This window comes from Ylistrum balloti, unplaced genomic scaffold (genome assembly GCF_031769215.1).
Source record: "Ylistrum balloti isolate Yb309-2 unplaced genomic scaffold, AGI_CSIRO_Ybal_v1 Utg370830, whole genome shotgun sequence".
NCBI classification, from domain to species: domain Eukaryota; kingdom Metazoa; phylum Mollusca; class Bivalvia; order Pectinida; family Pectinidae; genus Ylistrum; species Ylistrum balloti.
The window spans coordinates 347,862-370,232 of record NW_026782479.1 but is presented as its reverse complement, the minus strand read 5'-3'; the positions used below and the strand labels follow the sequence as shown (position 1 = coordinate 370,232).

Here is a 22,371-nt window from a genome sequence, read left to right as displayed (position 1 = left end):
ACTTGTTATATTTCATTTTGGCAAAGTTGGGCTGCCATACATTTACGAGTTAATTTGGTATTCCCGTCGTGACGGTCACCACTACAATATATTTTACGCACTGTTGCCCTGCTTACCGTACTTTGGCAATATGCATCGTCATCCTTTTAATGATCGTTTATTGAAATGTTTAGAAAACAAAGGAAACATACATTGATCCAACTATAAGGTAACGATTGCATTATCCCTGTTTCTTTTTGTTAATTTAAAAATATTTACATTTGTTAAAAAGGAAATATTTTTATGTATTTTAGATTAAGTTGACAAGGCTCTGGGCGAACGGGTATATCAGCGATCGTCACAAGTACCTACAAACTGAAGAAAGCATTGATAGCTTTTGAAGAAGACACATTTCAGTGCATGTCAGGAATAATTATGAATTCGTCGAATTGTAAACAGAGATATCAGTTCATGCTTATGATGTTACTCGTAACTGCACATAGAATCTTATACACACACACATATATATAGAGAGCTAGTTTCGACAACAATTAGGAGATAGATATTATATGAATGAACATCAATAGGAAAGTGTACCACGGCCCATGCAGTACACATGGAAACATAAACCATAATGCATCAATTGTATTCGTAATAAACAGTAAATAGATAAATAAACAGTAAATAAATAAACAGTAAATAGATAAATAAACAATAAATAGATAAATAAACAGTAAATAGATAAATAAACAGTAAATAAATAAACAATAAATAGATAAATCAACAGTAAATAAATAAACAATAAATAGATAAATAAACAGTAAATAGATAAATAAACAGTAAATAAATAAACAGTAAATAAATAAACAATAAATAGATAAATAAACAGTAAATAGATAAATAAACAGTAAATAAATAAACAATAAATAGATAAATCAACAGTAAATAAATAAATAAATAATAAATAGATAAATAAACAGTAAATAAAAAATAAACAATAAATAGATAAATAAACAGTAAATAGATAAGTAAACAGTAAATAAATAAACAATAAATAGATGAATACTTTACTTCAACTAGATATTACTCTAACTGAAAAAACTCTATTATAAACGAATAAACAGAAAAATGAACAAATATTCTTGACCGTGCAAAATTATATCAAGCTTAGTAAACGTTTTACCTAATATTTTTTGTCCTTTAATTCTTATTATAAAACTGTACATTATGTATTGTTTCATAGATCTGAATGGAGCTTTGAAAGGTAACCTTTTTTTACATACCAATAAATTAAGGCGCCACTACTTAAGTTGTAAATTACATTTTGTAATTCTATCCACCACATGTGCGTATACGTAAGTTAATATGTTTTATTGTTATGTCCAAATATTACTTTTTCATCCAATGTCGATGTTAGGTGTTCCATTTCCGATTTATATTTGTCTTTGTATGTACATGGGAAAGGAATTAATATAAGCTTTAAGCTTGTTTTCCCATCCCATAAATGCGTACCTGTCTGTAATTAAATGCTTATTACTGAATAAAAATATGTTTAAACTAAATAGATGAATCAACAGTAAATAAATAAATAAATAATAGATAAATAAACAGTAAATAAAAAATAAACAATAAATAGATAAATAAACAGTAAATAGATAAATAAACAGTAAAAAAATAAACAATAAATAAATAAACAGTAAATAAATAAACAGTAAAATAAATAAAGAGTAAATAAATGTATAAACAATAAACTAATATACAAATAAATATACAGTACATAAATAAATAAACAAACATTACTGCATCTAGCTGTAGCCAATAGGAATTATCCTGAATATATTAGACGCTGTTGTGTCCAATATAAATCTTATTGGACGACGTGGACATATAACACGCGTAACTAATTATATTTCTATCTCTAAAAAAATATCGATAACAGTGAAATTTTAACAGGCATTGTATTACATGATATCTAAGTTATTTTGCCATATATAACAAGTACTGTAAAAATCATATATTTTCTTGAGGTTAACTTTTCGCGGTTTTTTTTATATATTATTTCGTGAACACTATATCGTTGATAAATATAGTTTAATTAATCTACTTATTAATTTTTAAGAGTTCATAAATATATAAATTCGTGGATTAACCGTACACACGAAATGAAGGAAAATAAACCTCCACGAAAACTAGCGGATTTACAGTATAAGGTTTTTTGATACCTTCATAATGATAATTTCACTCTTAGAAACATCCTCTATACTCCAGGGGTTCCGACGGTTTTCGCTTTCTGTGCTCCTGAAGGCACAAGCACAGTTATTTGATTGGTTTTAGGAGAAAAACAACTGACCAATTGCAGGCTGATACCTTCCTTCTGAAGATTACAAAGGAGCCACATCCAATATCAAAGCCATTACAATACACCATTATGCGACCTCGAGATTCGTTTGATGTACATCAAAGGATCGAAGTAGTCTTTTCGCCTTGTCCACAAGGTCTCACACATGGAAGCAGCAATTTCGCCATGACATGTTCCAGGGTGCATAGACAGAACGTGATTGTAACCCCTGGAGAATCGAGGATCTGCTAGATCTTATAAATCAATCCCCACACAAACGGACTTCAGAGTAAAGATTTGAATCATGGCTGGCAAACTAAGGTTTGGCTAATACATAATTATACAATATAAACAATATTAAAAAAGCAACTTTCTAAGAATCTACAAACGTTACAAATCAAACGTTTTTGAAGATGAAAACCGTTCCCTTCACTTGATAAAACTTTGATATTTGCAATAATAATTTGAAATGAACTCGTTTCTAAGTTGTAGTATTTGTTCCTAATTACAGTTATATAGATAATGGTATTCATCACCAGTTTCATAAGTACAAAAAGTACCACTCTATCCTGACGTGTAATGCCCCTCCAGCGTCCTGCTGCAATCAGAAATTTCATGTATGAAGTTCGAAATTTACTTTAAGTTGTTCGATCTTTCTAAGTTCTATTAAATACTTCTCTAAAAAATGAATTCACATTTGAATATACTGTAAAATTGTCAACGAGATGCATTCTCTATATCATTAAACCACTTGTATTGATCTCGTCTATTTTTAATGATAGATTTTAACCATGTTTTATCCACAGAACAGGTTTCTTGGAAATTCCTTATAAAACTGCTGTTAAAAATAAACTTCAATAATCAATCTATTTAAATTGCCCCATTCTCCTTTCCTCTAGCTTATATAGTAAATCAAAACATTACACTAGAGAACTAGTTCCTATCAGTAACTCACTTTTACCAAAACATAATAGTTCTACGTTTAACTTCAAATTTTAAATTGGAAATCTCCCAAGCTCATCAAATACCATAAAAGCTGGCGTACTACTCCTTATTTTGATTTTAATGTTTTGGTCAAAGCAATCCTCTTAATCGTTCAAACAAATTGCTAACAAAAGTGGTGACATATATTCCACTTATTTACTCCGACATTAAAAAAAACAGACATTTCTTGACCATTTACGATACAAGACTGTGGCCTTGAATACATATAAAAAATAACATTAAACATTTTTCTGAATTACTACTATAAAGCAACTTTCTCCATATTCCACATCTCCACACCGTATCGAAAGCATTCGAAAATCGACGAATTTGCAGTATAAGATTTTACCCATAGAAAAATATATAGATATTAGAGAACACAGTATAAATATGTTCTCTGTTGAAGAGAAACCGTTCCTGAAACCCGCTTGAGCATCGGATATGATTTGTATTTCATAAAATAATGTTGTAAGTCGTTTATTTAAGATAGTGGTAAAATCCTTTCCATGAGAAGACCTAAGAGTTATCGCCCTTTAATTATCGGACCTTTGTTTTTATAGACAGGTTTAATTACACCCATTTCCCATTGTTCTAGAATAACTCTATGATCCAATACAACATGAGATAATTTGATATATAGCTAACCCTAACCCTAAAAATAAACAACGTACATTTAAGGTATTCATTTTTAATTCTAGCATAAACTCCATCTTTGAATTATTAATGACATTTATAACTTAATCTTCTGTTATCATTTCATTTAACACATCATCATATACATTTCATCGAGCTCTGGTAACACCTCATCATCCTCATCAGTAGTACAGCCAACTGCATTAAGATTTTAAACATAATTATATAGTTCATCAATTGGTATGTCAGCCTCTGGGTCTCTATATTTCCACAGATTTTAACCACAATATTTGTTTCAGATCAATATACCCCAGGATTTACGTGAATTGTGAATACTTATTGCCAATCTATTAAAGGTTATATCAGCATGCAGAATACTGAATGTAAAGTACCACGCAACAGCGAACAGCTTCTTACCATGAGATGCACTAATTAATAATATATATAGTCACATGCAGTGTGACTGTGGGAGTCTTAGTAAAAACATGAAACATCGCGTCCATTAACTTTATATATACGGGTCTATATTCTTAGTAATTTATAGCCATAATCAATCATTGTACTACCATAATGACAATAATAATAATGTAATTATTGTTTGAAATGTATTTTTATTAATGGCAGAAGTGTCAATAATTCATTCGACAATATGCTTGTTTTTTTTTTATTAAAACGTGATATTTATTTGTTTGTCTTTTGCATAATTAAAAAAAACTTGCTATTTAGTGCATTGTAGCGACCTTTAGTATGCCAGGAGCACGTTCTACACGTATATCTGTTTGTACGATAGTAGAGAAATATTATACTTAAATATAAATATATATATAGTATTTCTGACATTTCTTGATATGTAATCATCCTTCTGTAATACATTTCTACAATCTAAGAGTTAATATTAGGCTTTCGAAAATGCTCACGCAAGTCATAAATGTCTACCAGTTTTACATGGCAAGTTTCATCAATGTCAATGAAGACGGTGCTTATCCTTCTGGAACACCTGGTCTTATTATTGTGACGGGGTTCAAGCCAAGAACAAAATTATTACAATACTTACTGTTTATTTACATAACGTATATACATGTCAACATACATAAAGATGTGAGTCACCATATCACAATAGGTACTATCCTCACGGACTTCCTTGTCATTAAATTGTCATAAGTGTCTTTGTTGCTTTCCTTTACGTAGGTGATTCTGCTGAAGCTGTTGTCAATATCCTTTGTGAAACTTCAGTATAATTTTTTCCGGCATCCCACTTCTGACACCAACGTATGTGACCGTTACAAGTCAATGTCAATAGTCTTCACAATATTTCCTGTTTATTTACGGAACGTTTATACACGTCCATCTACATAAAGTTGGGGATCATAAACATTACAATTGTTTCCGAGTCTGAAACATAACAATAAATAATAACATTCTGTTATGTGGATTTCGCTCGTATGTTCTCACACAATTCAGAACTAATACCAAACAAGCGAAGTTCTCACGAACACGTCTGTGTCCTCAAACATCCCGACTAAAACTCCCCGAGACAAGACTTTTCACAAACTTTATCACACACACAAAAGTGATAAATCTTATCTAATTATCATAAACCTGTCCTAACTGACCCCTCATGACCTTAATTGTCTCACTCACCCTGTCAGCTCTTAACAGATGGGAACACTGGACGATGGTCTGCCTAGTCAAGTTTGTTTACAGATAAAACAGCATGATTAGCTATTTTTTTTCTCATTAATTTTCAATTCTATACATCCTTCACTCTCCTTTTATTATCCTTGTGCTTTTTCAGAGGTCTCGATGTGAACATATTTTTCGAATTTAAGTTTGAAATAAGACATTTTTTATTTTTATTATTTTTGTTTTTATTATTTATTTAATGATCTGTAACAACTGAAACAAAATACAAAGTATTCATAGAAAATGACAAATACATGTACATCTTTTATAAGAGAAAGGTATAGTATTATAGGGTTGTTAGTACCCAGTAGTCTGAAATAATTCAACGGATTTCAGAAGCTATTTTTAGCTCTATGGGTTACACTCAAGATATTTTTAGCTCCATGGGAATTCCACTCACTGCTAAGTAGACGTTACTTAGGGGTTTTGGTAATTAGACTAAATGTGAATTATAGAATGGACAACATATTTATCTTTATTCCTTTATGCACATATTTAAGTAAAAATATTTCAGTCAGCCAAAATGTAATTGCTTATGAATATGCTTTATAAATGATATACGTAACGATACGTCAGTACTGCTAGGCTGCTATATAAGCATTATAAAGATATCCAGATTATCCTCGTGTACATCTATAATATAATTATATACGTGATTTCTGATTACATAATTTTAAATTGATATTCACGGCTGATGTATCGTGAAAGATGCTACACGATTTGACATTTGTTTACGACGCAATTACTGCGTACCGATCCCATGGTGTGGCAAGTTTCGGGTGTGACCGTTAAGCACACACTTGTACATAAAATGGCTGACAAGAACGCTGTTGACGAAAGTGATTTGTTACATGGAAATTGTGAAGTATGTGAATCAGAAGAAGAAGTTAAATGGTACTGCACCGATTGTCTGGAACGACTTTGTGACAAGTGTAGGACATATCATCTTAAAAACACCAAATTACAAAACGACAACATAATATCAATCGTTGACGCTAGGGAAAACATCGAGGTCATAAACAGGAACGATCATAACAAATGTGTCAGACATGGGGGCAAACAACTCGATTTTTATTGCGAAACGTGTGATGAATATATATGTCAAGACTGTTTGTCTGAAACTCACCGAATTCATCAATGGGACACAAAAGAACACAGCCTTAAATTGTTAAAGTCTGCATTAAGTGATTGTGTGCAGATTTTCAATCAGAAACTTGCGAAATATCGTGACGTGGAGGAGAAGGATAAAACAATGCACACTTTCATCATCAAACGATTAGCAGAGTGTAAAAAGAGTATTACTGATGCTGCAGCCATGATCTGTGAAGAAACCATGAATCTCAGAGATGAGTATCTTCACGAAATAGACTCTGTAGAATCAAGAGAAATGTCCCGTTATCATGCCAAACACGACAAATATGCACATGAAACTCAGGATTTGAAAACGTCTATTCATGGAATAGAAACAGAAGTAAGACTTAACAATATTTTTCATCTTCATGTTCTTTCAAAGGAAATGAAGATAAAGTCTTTGGATTTTCAAACACCAGAAGAATACAGAATGCTACCCCCGTCGTTTGAAAAGATGTCGTTTCATAAACCAAAATTAGTTGCTTTGTTCGGAGTTTTAAAATCGCCAGAAGATATCAACATGTTTAACGATTTATCACTGAACCTGAAAGTAACACACATTCAAACTAATACACGAAGAAAGATCATTGCCCTTTGCCCTCTTGACGACGGATCGACATGGCTGTCCTACAGCGGCAGTAGCGACGACGCTGACGGAACCAAACACAATAACGGCGACAGACAACTCGTTCTTATAGATAAAGACCTATACGAAAAAGCCAGATCTTGTCAAATTGATCGAGAAGTTGTCAACATGGCATTGTTTAAATCTAAAGAAATCCTTATCACTTGTTTCATGGACACCCGCATTAGAAAACTGTCCTGCAACGGTAAGAAATTGTCGAATTTTGCAGACCTGTCTCCGAACTATGCCAGAAGTGTTTGTGTGCAAGAAGGAGATGGTGATGTTATAGTCTGTGGTAATGCCCCTACTTCGTCTGGATTGGTAGAAAAGAGCAAGAACGTGGTTGTGAGGCTATCAGCAGCAGGTAGCTTACTCCAAGAAATACGGTTAGATGATCATGACCCGGAAGTGTTTCAGCTCCCTTACAGGGTCACCGCCTTTTCAACTGGTGAAATTGTGGTCGTGGACAGAGCCCCTAATGACCATCGTATAGTGTGTGTCGACAAAAAAGGTAGATACATGTACACGTGGAGGGGAGAGGGAGTTGGTGACACCGACTCGTTAGATGTCACATCTGTCGAAAACAAGAAAGTGTGTCTTATAGTCGACGAGTCTTTCAACAAAATATACGCCCTGTCAAAAGATGGAAATAGAGCAAAGGTGCTACTGGACAAAAAGAGAAGAGCGATGGGACCACGTTGCATAGCAACAGACCATCAAGGAAGGGTGTGGGTCGGATGTGACAAAGGTCTCATTATTCGAGGGGAGATACACACACCATTCCAGCGAAGTGGCAGCAACAGAAGTGCTCATTATTCAGTGTGAATGAAACGAATTGCTGGTACAATTCGAACGAGAGTTTGTCCGTAAGGATTCGACGATGATTCATGGCATTGTTGTGTATCAAACCAGTCGTATGTAGCAATCAAGCCTCAGAAATTTGAAACAAACTTGATTTGAAATCAGTAGTTAATGAAATAACCAAAACTGCTTTCTAGAACTTCTCAGAAAATTTCATCCTCATATCATATCAGGAGGAATAATCTCGACCACAGGTGCTTGTGGACATGTGATTTTTTTTATATCAAATATGGTAAGGTAATTGAGAATAAACTCTGTTATTCGTATAAAATGGTTTATTAACAATTAATTTACAATGTTTAATATACAAAAAACCTTAATATCGACAACCATTTTAAGTTAACTGCATGTCTTATTATTTCTTGCGGTTTTAAAATTTAAGCATCTAGACATTATAAAATTGTTTATTCTCAAATTATTTGTAATAATTTTAAGATTCATATTAATGTCTACAAGCATTTGTGGTCTGGACATCAAATTTATATCAACGATATAGTTTGGAATGTTCTTGAATTAACTGTTGTCATGGTTTCAATCAACATTGATCTTTGGTTAACTTCGAACAGACTATGAGGGAATGGAACCTGAATAATGATGGGTGGTACATTCACTTCCTGGTGAAATTGACTGACATGGCGTAGTGGTACATTCACTTCCTGGTGAAATTGACTGACATGGCGTAGTGGTACATTCACTTCCTGGTGAAATTGACTGACATGGCGTAGTGGTACATTCACTTCCTGGTGAAATTGACTGACATGGCGTAGTGGTACATTCACTTCCTGGTGAAATTGACTGACATGGCGTAGTGGTACATTCACTTCCTGGTGAAATTGACTGACATGGCGTAGTGGTACATTCACTTCCTGGTGAAATTGACTGACATGGCGTAGTGGTACATTCACTTCCTGGTGAAATTGACTGACATGGCGTAGTGGTACATTCACTTCCTGGTGAAATTGACTGATACGGCGTGGTAAATAAATAAAGAAATGAAATAAAAATCAAGCTTTTGGTACAGATGTGAAAATTTAGGCATTATAGAACTGAGTTATCAGATGTTGATTAGGGAGTTAATTAAATATAGAACTATTATAATTACTGAAAACAACCTACAGGTTTTTTTTTGTTTTTTGTTTTTGTTTTTTTTTTTTTTTGTTTTTTTGTTTTTCATTTAAAAAGGAAGAAGAGTACATATTAAAATTAAAACAGATTATGGAAATCGAAACTGGAATTCCATTGACAGAAAACTTCATATAGATACATAACCTAAGAACTGAAAATAGGAATATAGAAGTATGACTGTTCCAACTTGTATCTGTTGTTGTTTATTTTTGTACATGTAAGTAATATATAAAGATATTTTAGCATACATACAGTGGCCTTACCTGCTCATATTAAATATTTTTGTATTTAGATGAATGTGACGGCAAAACTCTTAATAAGAAAAATGAAGTTGAATTTTTAATTAGGGATGAAAACTAACGGTCAGTTGATGTTGGTGCTGAATGTTTTCTCAATGCCAGCGATTTATTGTTACTTTTTTTGTACAGCATGATATATAAGTACATGTATTTTTATAGCCATATTTTTGGGGTTTTTGTTTACGCGCGAAAGCAATTACTGTGTCATTCCCAAATACCAAAGAACTTTTTAGATTTTCATTTAATGGTATTTAATTTTTTTTTAATTGATCGCAAAGACATGAATTTGAGAATAAGATTCTCAAATATTCTACTACTTAAACATTAACTTAAAATGTACTTTTTGTCAAAAGATGAAAATATTATTGATACTTTGATCTGGACAGTACCCGGACTTTTAGGGAAAAAAGCAGCTATTTTTTCCATTAAATAATTCCTTTTTTCGAAATAAAACTAATGATTCGTGAGGAAGACATTTTAATGTTATTGTCATAAAAATAGGTCTGAAACGTCTTGTCAACATTTACGAAATGAAAAGTGCCAGCGGACGAGATGTCATGCTACCGTGGCCAAATAATGCTATTTCAGTGTGACGACACTATAAAAACGTCATTGAATAACCCCACAATCCTTATGGAATTCTCCTTAATATTGAAGTCTCACTTGCTACCTAGTACTTGTTTCATATCTATGTAATATCTGACGCAGCTTCTAATAATCATTTAAAAATGTTAAGAAAATGTTGCATGGTGTTCATTATATCAGAATTAGATGGTGCTATTCATGCATTTTATGAATTTCATTGTTCTACTATTTTTACTTGTGATAAATACATAGTAAGCAATACGATAAATTAATTTCCACACGAAATGTTATTGTTTTAACGTTGATCCTTTAATATCAGTATGCGTGGTGATTTCAATTTCCCTATGGTGAGTTTTCCATTTATTGATAATAACATTCCTGCGTCCCCAGCTTACGGTATTTACATGTCAAAGTTGATTCGATATTCCAAGGCTTGTTCGCGATATCACGATTCTGGTGTGTCGGCAACTGATAGACAAACTCAAAACACAATGTTTCGAGAGGTACAGGCCGATAAAGATTTGTGGGGAAGTTTTACGGACGTCATAATGATCTCATCTCGAAAATTTTTATTTCCTTGTGTGATATGAAGCTGGAAGTATTGGATGCTCTTTAGTGTGTCTGGTTGTTGAGTTGTGGTTTACCCTTTTCTCATTTGAGAGCCTTACGCTACTTATCTGGATTGACCAAGTTTTACGTGCCGGACGTCGTCGATGACACAGAAGACACTAACTCTTCCGGAACACCTGGTCTTATTTATCCTCGATACTCCAGGAGTTACGCCCATTTCCGTTCTCTGCACCAATGGAACATGTCATAGAAAAAATGAAGACATGGCACAAAGATTAGTGTGATTATCTTTGATGTACATCAATCGAATTTCGAGGTCGCGTAACAGTATATTGTAATGACTTTTAAAGTTGGATGTCGCTCCTTTGTAATCTTCAAAAGGAACGTTTCAGTCTGTGATTGGTCAGATGTTATTCTCCTGGAGCCAATCAATTTACTTTGCTTGTGCCTTCAATTTTGTCATGACGTGTTCCCAGGATACGGAGAGCGAAAGTGATCGGAACACCTAGAGTATCGAAGATTGGTCTTATTCTCCATGTAATTTTTCATATGTCTCCATGTAAATCTTTCTTATGTTCATGTTTGCCTTGGTTTTATTGAATTTGAGTTTGAATTATGTTTATGTTCACATGTTGGTATTTTTTATCTAATCAATAGCTAAAAATGTATATCAAAGACGCCAGAATGAGTAAATATTTGGGATGAGGAAGTGGTATTCAAAGCTCAAAACACTTGTAACATCCAATTTTATTTTTTATCGATTTTCAAGTTTTTCTAAGAAAAGAATGTTGTTATATTTCATTGTTACTGAATTTCTTATTCAATTATTGTAAAATAAACTACTATTATAAAAGATATCAATTTGAATAGAGTTGTCTTCCTTCATACATCTTTACTGAACGGTTTGAAGTCGACACCTTATAACTTAGTACGGTAGGTACTGGGTTTTGTGCACAAGAAGTACAGTTTTGCTAACAGGATTGCTTAAAAGATTGAAGGTTAGAGTTTTTAAAATTCAGTATGAAGTCACATAATAAGGTGAAGTGAACACCGATAAAACTTGGTGATCGTAGATTGAATTGTTTTGGAGATATTGATAATATGTATTTTACTAGAAGGCGAGTCATCTGAGCGACAAACTCGACAACGAGATCCAAGATATCTCTGTGTATGTTCCCAGTACACCTGTCTTATGATATGTAACACTAGCCAGTATTGGTAAAGCTTTGTTTAAATTCCCGACAAAACAGGATAGGGTTAAGAAATTTGTAATCAATAGCCCACACTAGAGCTAAGACAAAGCATGTCAACACATATATCCCAACATTTCACACATATTTGTCACACAGTGTCACGTTGAGCTTTAGATAAAGGGTGTGTAGTTATCAGTACGGCCTCTAGAGATTGACTTAGCCAATGAAAATTAAAATATTTCATATGTTAGTTGTAATGATCAAAGATAAGACTTGTTCATATTTTATTGTGTTTTAAGTTACAGTATCACTTGTTTATAGTATATACGGACAAAACGAAATGTTAAACAAGCTGTGTTCATCGCTACACCGAAGACATGCACCACAGAATGCGTCAACAGGTCAGCTGATATTATTCCACAAAGTTCAGATGTCAGGCGTTTGTTTCACGGCTACATAAAACCATGCCTCTCGCATTATGTAAGAGCAGTTGTGTATGAAATGTCCTGGTCTTGGCTTTAGGCTTGCTATTGAAATGCGTAAAGAGAGTATTATGTTTTAAGGAAGGAAGGGAATATTTTTTTAATAAACCGTTGCTCTCGGTGCCCCGGGACGGGAGGGGCGTGCCCAAAAGTGGAAATCTTGCAAATTCTATTAAATGCTTCTCATTCTTTAGAAATTAAAAATTTTATCTAAAGCATGCTTTGGGGAAGGGAAATCAATTTTATATAAACGGTGGGCCTCGGCGCCCTGGGATGGGTAGGTGCTGGGCCAAAAAGAGAAACAAAGCAAATTCATAAAAGTTCTTTTGAATGCATGCTTGGATTCTGCCCCAGTTTACTCTAAATCATCCTTGAATGAAGGGAGATCACAGGCCAAACGTGGAGATTCCGACGACAGTGATATAAACCTCGTGTCCACTCCTTCATTTTTCATTTTATCAAATTTTATTGACATGATGTTAAGTCAAATGGATTGAATAACAGGCAATGCCTATATAAATTCTCTCCACACATGGCCGAATGATAAATTAAATAATGAATCATATATTGACAAGAAATGGAAAATAAATAAACAAAAAAAAAAAAAAAAAAAACAAAAAAAATTAACATAATTAAAGGGGGTAACTCTTACAAAATATCTTGCACACGCCATACACACCTGCAAACAGATAAACAAGTACATGTACAGATTAGAAATATATTAATTTAGCATATATATATACCGTTTCTTTAATCAGAAATTGGCAGACTCAGACCAAAAGTCCATGTGCAGTATATTGCACAGGTCCCTGCTGCCAACAAATGGTAAAGAGTGAAGAATAACAAAGTCTTTATAAAGTATTTAAAGAGTTCAATTTATTTATACATGTTTTAGTTGGACTTGCTCGACTGGAATCCACAAAGAGTAATATCAATTCATTAATTTAATTGAACATCATGTCTCTTTAAGTCATATATAGATTGTAATGATGGGTTTTTCCAATAAAATTATGTACATTATTACGTATTTGTCTGTTTGTAGGCCCATCACAATCAGGACAGCCACGAAGAAGGATGTTTACATCAATATGGTTATGGTTGCTATATCCATTAAGTGAAGTGAAAAGAATATTTCTTTGGTAGTTAAAATAGGGACATCCCAGAAAGTAATGAGATACTGTTTCATGTTCAGCAGAGCACTTACAAGCTGGACTATAAGATGGTCATGGTGTAAATCAAAATTTAAATTACTACACGAGTTTCTAAGTTGACATAAAATGATGTTTGCTGTTCTGTTACCTTCTGTTTTAAAAATTGATAAAGAGTCTTTATCAGAAACAATATCTTTATTATGGGATTTTTTAATGCTGCTGATGAGGGAGAATTAATAAGATCAGAGTTAGTGGTGTTAAGTGTGTATGTATGGAAAGAAGCTGTCAAAATCGTTAATGGTTCTACACAATGGTGGGTTAAAGAGCCTACTTAATTTGATTGTTAATAAAGGGAATTAAAACATCTTGTAAGTATTAGGGAGTCCGTCCATTAATAATTTTGTACATCATTATATGTTTGTGTTTATTTCGCCTTTTAGATGTTTCCCAACATAGTTCATTATAAAGTTCGTCATGTGATACCCCAGACCGAAGACCTGTTATTATCCTAGCTGCTTCTGTTTGTACTGATTCGAGAAGATCTTTTTCATGTTGTGTGCAATTATCCCAAATTATATCTGCATATGTCCACTCCTTTGCCAGCAGTTGGCGATGTCTGTACAACTGTCACAGATACAGCAGCTGTGCAGTCTGTAAACGGCCATAAGTCAGCAAAGGTCCCTTCTGATGAGGATGTCACAAAAACAATTTAACCGATTCGTATCTTAAAGGTTCTCGCATGAAATAAAAAAGAAAAATATCATGCAATCTCCCTTCAATTAAAAAAAGGAAAGAAAAAGAAAACGCCGATAAGGTCATTCGATCCAAGAACCTTTGGAGCTGAGAGCAGAGATCTCACCTCTGTGCTACCGTTACGTTTCCGTTGTTTCCATGTCTATGTTTCTTTCAGAAAAGAAAACCCATCCCTGTGTGTCTCTTTTCACTTGGCTTTTATCTTAATACAATTTACACTTGATGTTCAACAAAAGGGACAAACTACATATACAAGGATGTGTTGTGTTGTGGATTACTTACCAATATCTATTTTCTGATCAAGCGTACACCGGAAATAGGTATTATTACATTTTTTTTTGTTTTTGTTTTTATTCAGCAATTTCATTTGTCGATACACGGTCACGTGTTGTACGATTTTTATTGATATTGAATTATAAACCGGATAATAGATCATATTGCACCGCTTCATTCTATTTTTAATAAAAGAGAATCACTATTTACATCATGCATCGTTTTAACCAATCAGAAATAGTATTTCTTCAGCGCCCATCATTTGTGGTTGTAACCATGGAGGCAGACGGCCGGCAAGACGTCATGGTAGAAGCTAACACGAAGCTGTGCAATTCAAACAAAATGTTGTAAAACAATTACCGCACTGTTATTGTTAAAAGTCGCAATAGGATTTGTATCATAGTCCCTTTGGATGAAAAACAGTCCCTTCTGAGGTAAAGACAAGCCCATCGTCTTTCCGTGAATGTATTTTCCATATGAGTTTTATTAAGTCCTCTTTGTGGTGTAGAATCATTTACATACATAGTGCTATTTATTCTAAAATTCAATTCAACGAATAAAACCAACCTATAGAGACGTATTCATGTTTAAAATAACCAATTACGTAGCAATAGTTTCGCAAGAGGGCTGTGATATGGTGACATTTTGAAGCTAATGGGTTCTAGTGTAGCGGATCTGTTTACATACGTTCAAGAAACGTTACCTATCCCGTGATACACAATTATATCATGTAAAAATAGTTACATACAATTAGTCAAATAGTGATGGACATCGAAATTTAATTCCACAATTTAGTTCACTGTCTGATTTCGTTGGTCCTCTCACATTAGTGTATTTTGAAATGAATAGATTAAAAACACCGCATTTAAGATTTTTTCCACGTGTATATATAGAATACAACAGTGCTATTAAACAATTTCTTCAAAAAGAACAAGTGTGACTTTCCTGGCGAGCCTTGATTGTCAATTTATCCTTTAATCCCTTTTATGACGTGGCCGTGCTATATTCGTTTACAGTTCCTTGTGAACAAATGTTAACCGTGTCTTTATTCCATGGTATTTATTTATGAAATTCATTTTTACTCTGCAGGAAGTTAAACTATATGAGATTCCAACAAGGTCTTTTAATCCATTTATTTAACTTTTCGTGAGATAGGCAGAGAGAGCGGGTTGAGGTGGGAAGGTGGAGGGGGAGGAAGGAGGGTGTAGAGCTAGGTTCCCAGTGGCATGAACTATGAAAGTTAGAAGAATTATCAATGTTTGCACCAGTTTGATAAAGTCATGAGTGTAAACATGTAGAGGAGATACAAATATTTAGATATGGTCTATAGGTGTTTCCTGAAACCAGTGCTGGAACACTGTTAGTGGCATTAGAATACGTAGACAAAGGTATACACAACCTGCCAGACAAGCGTATGTATAAACACTCATACAGACTTTCATCGCCAGACCTATGTTTATAAACATAATTGGATCGCCAGTCTACAGTTTCATTCATAAAATTGTCTGTGTGATTACTATCGTTCTGATGTTTCAGAAGGACTGAGGCTTTACGGTTGGGCTAAAATTAGAAGCAGTGGTTATTAAAAGAACATATCAGATATTACTGAAATAAGAATTAATAAGAGACAGGCAATTCAGTCATTTTTACTATAATTGCATTTTAAATCAATTTTTATATAAAGTTTTAATTTGTATCGACCTCCGAAACTTCGTAACAGCTAGAATCATGTAAGGACGTGAGGGGACACTAACAAGGAAAATATTAAAGGATGAATACCAACAGATATCTTAACAACGTAAAAAAAGAAACGAAAAATTGTGTATTTCAAGGAAACATTGTCATAAACATCCTTATACTAACCGTACAGTTGGAAAATATGATATTTAAGAAATGGGGACTAGGAATTTTCCAAATCTGTATCGACGAAACGAAAACAGAATATGAACTAAAAAATGATTAACATTGAATACGAAGATAAAGCACTGCCTGTTCTAGTATGAACTAGAGAGTGAAACATACGTTTCATAATAGATAAGGTTAAGGATGAATCTTCCAATGTAACGCTCTTCTCCTTTAAGTAGGGTAAAACAATTTTAAGACAATGGTTATATTACCATATATGGAAAGTGACAGGCAAATCAAATTTGGACGGAAAATTAAAGGTATGTGTGACGATTGTCATGAATCAGTTTCTCTTTCCAGTAAGTCTAATGAAGTTTAGGATTTTGAAAAAAACGACCACATATAAAACAATGTAAAATTATGCTTTTTTCATTGGACAAAAACAAACATTTCTGCGATGTTTGATTGCGTGAATATCGCTTACTTAATCCACTTGTCCACACGTCAACTCGTATCTGTCTGTCAATACATAGACAGGTGAATTCGCCAACCATAGACTCAACCAAAATACCGCGCCCCCGCCCCCAACGAAAATTAATTATTCTAAATATATCAATCATATTGACAATTAACAAAATGGAAAATGGCTTCTGTTGCCATTTATGTCAAGTATTTAAGTTTTATTTTCAGTTGATTGTATTCATCCATTTGTCGCTGGCACTACCCTTCCTTATGCAATTATATCACCCCTCGTAGGCCAGAAAGAATGACGTAAATACGTTATGTAAATGAATACAAAATATCCGAATGTGTTTTTATTGTATTGTCTTAAAACCAAAATATCAATAGACATGAAATATATATATTAATAATCATTATTACTATAATAAAGCTAGAGATACTTCCCTGTTTATTTTTCTTATTTTTTTTTTTTTTATGAAATATTCGTGTTTTAACTTATCACAATGACGGTTTTCACTCTACGTAAAAATCCCGTGTGTTTACTGCTGCAACATCACTGAGAGGCCCAAAAGGGGTATCTGTAAAGAGTCTTTTTGAAGTACAGTCGTTTGACGTCAGAGACATATCCTGACGCCTGCAGGATGGATCCAACAAGTACAGTTATTAACTAACATTACAGATTTCGCCTCGCAAATTTAGGCAGAAATCACTTGAGAAAATAAAAACTTGTTTATTCAGCATTTTCAATACCGCTTGATTTAAGACTCAGAAGAAGATTTGTAATTTTCACAAAGTATAGCATTATCTTATTTTTCTGTTATCAGAAGATACCAAAGTGTCGTTCCCTACAGCTTGAAATAAGGTTAAAATAAGGTTGATAACGAGTTAGAGAATAAAAAGGAAGTACGTTTCAATACTCAACATAAGATATGCAAATGATGATGGACTCATACAATTGAAAAATGCCCCCCTCCCCAAAGAAAAAACAAACAAACAAAAAACTAAAAAAAAAAAAAAAAACACTTATGTGTCACATGTTGGCGCGGAATATTCAGATAATCGTTGCTAAATTAAAAAAAAAATCCCCTCAGAGGGCCTCTCCCTGATTAAGTTTACATTTGAAGTTTTGGTGTGTAACATAGGTCAGTGAGAAGGAGGAGAGCCAAGGGTTCAGGTGTATACGGTGTAACGTCAGTAAAACTTTACCGGCAGTGTGTACATCATCTGTTATAGTAGACTGGATTTCATCTTGTAGGATTTCATATCAATTCAATTGGATTTCATCTTGAATGCATCCGTAATTCACCTGAAAATTAATACCGGGTAAGTTATATAGACATATAATACCTATTTGATGTATATAATTTACTTACATGTGTTTTGGAACCTTTGAAGATAAGTGGAAACATTGTCACGTGTTTGTATTCTACAGTATCAAAAGAGTAACGATAATAAAACAAACAACAAAACATAGACATATAAGTAAATAAATTGATGCCAAGGTTACAAAAATCTTCATCATTAATCTTCATTAATTTGTAATAAAACTTTTATTTGTGTATCGACATGTATCTCAAACTTTTTCTGCGAAAGTCATATCACTGATATCAAATGTGGAAGTCACATCAATATCATTAAATGTGAAAGTCATATCAATATCATTAAATGTGAAAGTCACATCAATATCATTAAATGTGAAAGTCATATCAATATCATTAAATGTGAAAGTCATATCAATATCATTAAATGTGAAAGTCATATCAATATCATTACATGTGAAAGTCATATCAATATCATTAAATGTGAAAGTCACATCAATAATATCAAATGTGAAAGTCATATCAATATCATTAAATGTGAAAGTCATATCAATATCATTAAATGTGAAAGTCATATCAATATCATTAAATGTGAAAGTCACATCAATAATATCAAATGTGAAAGTCATATCAATATCATTACATGTGAAAGTCATATCAATATCATTAAATGTGAAAGTCACATCAATAATATCAAATGTGAAAGTCATATCAATATCATTACATGTGAAAGTCATATCAATAATATCAAATGTGAAAGTCATATCAATATCATTAAATGTGAAAGTCATATCAATATCATTAAATGTGAAAGTCATATCAATATCATTAAATGTGAAAGTCACATCAATAATATCAAATGTGAAAGTCATATCAATAATATCAAATGTGAAAGTCATATCAATATCATTAAATGTGAAAGTCACATCAATAATATCAAATGTGAAAGTCATATAAATATCATTACATGTGAAAGTCATATCAATATCATTAAATGTGAATGTCACATCAATAATATCAAATGTGAAAGTCATATCAATATCATTAATTGTGAAAGTCATATCAATATCATTAAATGTGAAAGTCATATCAATATCATTAAATGTGAAAGTCACATCAATAATATCAAATGTGAAAGTCATATCAATATCATTAAATGTGAAAGTCATATCATTGTCATTAAATGTGAAAGTCATATCAATATCATTAAATGTGAAAGTCATATCAATATCATTAAATGTGAAAGTCATATCAATTCATTAATTGTGAAAGTCATATCATCTTTGTGAAAGTCATATCAATATCATTAAATGTGAAAGTCACAATAACATTACATGACAAGTTAACTGCTGATCCTTGATTTCACATCTGTAATGATTTGAAGAATTTACAACAATGTCTACAGTATTTTCAATTCACAGTAATTAAGTAACATTTTGCGTCACATATCTGAATAAGTGCCACATTAGATGACTTAATGACAAGTTAACTGCTGATCGATTTCACATCTGTAAATCATCTTTGGTACTGGAAATACCCTGACTATTCAGGCCTTTTACGATACCGGAAGTATGATGGCTAATGGCGCCACCTCTGATATCCAAAATACTATGACTATTGACACCATATGTGGTGCCGGGAATATAATGATTATTGATATCATTAGTGGTTCCGGAAAGAACATTATTGATGCTACCTCTTATACCACTTTCAGTTTTGAGGTCATTGGATGTATTCGACGTTAATGACTTTGCGCTCGGCACTAAACCGGATGTATAATTGAACTTCTCTGACCTGTTCCGATATAACGGGCCGAGGACTTCATGATTTCATGCCAGCTACAAGACATTTAAGAGAAATGTTGCTGTTTACCAGCCCTCGGGTGGGTACCATTCAAAAAGACATCGTTCAGAAAAGTCGTTAATGAACTGATAGGGTGTTAAACAGACACTACTAAGGACCAATTTGGAAAAGAAGGACTAAACCATTTCAGTGATGTCTGTATACATCTGAAACAAGAATTCAATGACACAATTGTGTAGTTTGTACATATGAAATATGTCAGCAATTCTCATAACCCTCCCCTCCATGCCGCGGCATTGATACTTCAAATGTTTCCCCTAATGTTAATGGTTTACACTTATCAATATGACAACAATCTGTTGAAGGGTTCATAACAAGTTTTGTATCTAAAAAGTGATCAAATTTGACCCCTGAACCCGTTTTTTTCAAATCTTCAACTGTACGATATCAAAATCAGATGTGGAACACTACTGAAGGGGGGATATAGCAAAGTTCTTTAAAATCATATTCTTACCGATTGAATTTCCCCCAAATTTGATCTGAAGGATGTATGGGTGAAAGGAAATCAAATTTGTTGTATACACAGTGTGTCTCGTCCCCCTCCCAAACCACCTACACCCTCACCCCGTACCCCTACAGCCGCCCCGCCTGAGGCGGGAGAGGAGGAGTCCATTATTGTTGGAGAAAGAGCAAATTCTTTCTACTCCTCTTGTAAGAATCATTGGAGTTTACACAAATTTGGTTTGTTTGGGGTTGGGAGAAGGGAAATCAAATTCTGTGTAAACTACTGGTGTTAGCTCCCTATGATAGGAGGGTTAGGGCTCAATAGGGGGAATGGGTGATATATGTGAATCAGTTTAGATCCCCATCACATGATCATATAAAGCATTGCACAAGAAGATAAACAGACTGGTGAAGTAAGAATTGGCCCTGGTGTCTAGCCCCACCCTGAGGAATAAAGGTTCATTGTTATATCTTTGAAGCAGTTAAGATCACCACCTCATAACCGTATATAGCAATGTTTAGGATCAAAAGATAAACACAGTCATGTTGTAAGAATTTGCAAGGGGCGTGGTCCTACACCTCGGGACCTAGTTTCTGGGTTATATCTTTGAAACTGTTGAGATCCTCATAACCATATATAGCATTGTCAGGCACCAAGAGATAAACTAGATCATAAGATCAAAGTCGGCCCTGGGGTGTGCCTCCACCCCTCGGGACTTTGTTTCTGGGTGGGGCCCTGGGTTGTGCCTCCACCCCTCGGGACTTTGTTTCTGGGTAGGGCTCTGGGTTGTGCCTCCAACCCTCGGGACGTAGTTTCTGGGTAGGGCACATGGATGTGGCTTCACCCCTTTGGGACTTACCTTACTCTAGGTTTTTATATTTGAAACAGTTGAAATCCCCACCCGATAACCTTATAAACTCTCTACTGGACATCAAAAGAGAAAGACAGACAGGTCTTGCACTACCAAAGAGGCTTAGTGACTGAGCTGTTACCAACCTATAGACATGCATGCCACTGCGAAGATTTACTATCCAAGTGAGCGATACAGGCCCTATGTGCCTCTTTTGTTTTTTACGGGATCCTTTTATCATTGACTGCTGTTAAGGTTGTTTTTAGGGTGTATGGTTTTCTCTCTATTCCAGGACGGAATACATCCTGGAAAAATAAATTATCTAAAAAAGGGGTATTCAACCTTGTCCAATGGTCATGATTTTACTAGGTGAAGAACATGATATTTAAAACCTTAGTGTGATATATACAGGGTCTTAAATGGGTTGTCATGTTAAGAGATCTCATGAAAGTCTTAGAAGAAATTAAAACTTTTACGCGAGTTTCATAAAATCTCAGAAAACAGATTTAAGATCCAGTTGTATGAATAAAAACTTTTTTTTACAACAATTGCGGAACGAGCTTACAGTTTATATATATCACTCTTGTTGGCCCGGATGTAAGCATACGCGGGCCTTATTGTGGTCGGGGACTGGAGTAACCTGGGGAAAACCCACGTGGTCGGGCAGGTGACCCTGTGCCTTTGAACGTCCGTTCCGGGAATCGAACTCCTGACGGCTAGGTGAAAGGTAACTTTTTATCACATAACTAAGAAAAGTTACGTTTGACAGTTGACGAATTTGAAAGTAAACATGCTGTGGACAAACTCAGCCAATTTTGAGCCTGATTCCAATTCACAATGTAACGTCATACCCGACTGATTATGAGATAAACGGCGGAAAACTAAGTAGCACCAATATTGTGCCTTTAGATTACTCATGTTG

The 22,371-nt window shown here is 33.8% G+C and overlaps 1 protein-coding gene across 1 annotated transcript; it reads left to right on the top strand.

Moving 5' to 3' along the window:
* The first annotated feature begins 6,428 nt into the window (after positions 1 to 6,428).
* On the top strand, positions 6,429 to 8,352 carry LOC132558843 (uncharacterized). Its single transcript, XM_060223455.1, has one exon. It carries the CDS (start codon positions 6,429 to 6,431, stop codon positions 8,196 to 8,198), a length of 1,770 nt encoding a protein of 589 aa, XP_060079438.1. The 3' UTR covers positions 8,199 to 8,352.
* The last annotated feature ends 14,019 nt before the right edge of the window (positions 8,353 to 22,371 follow it).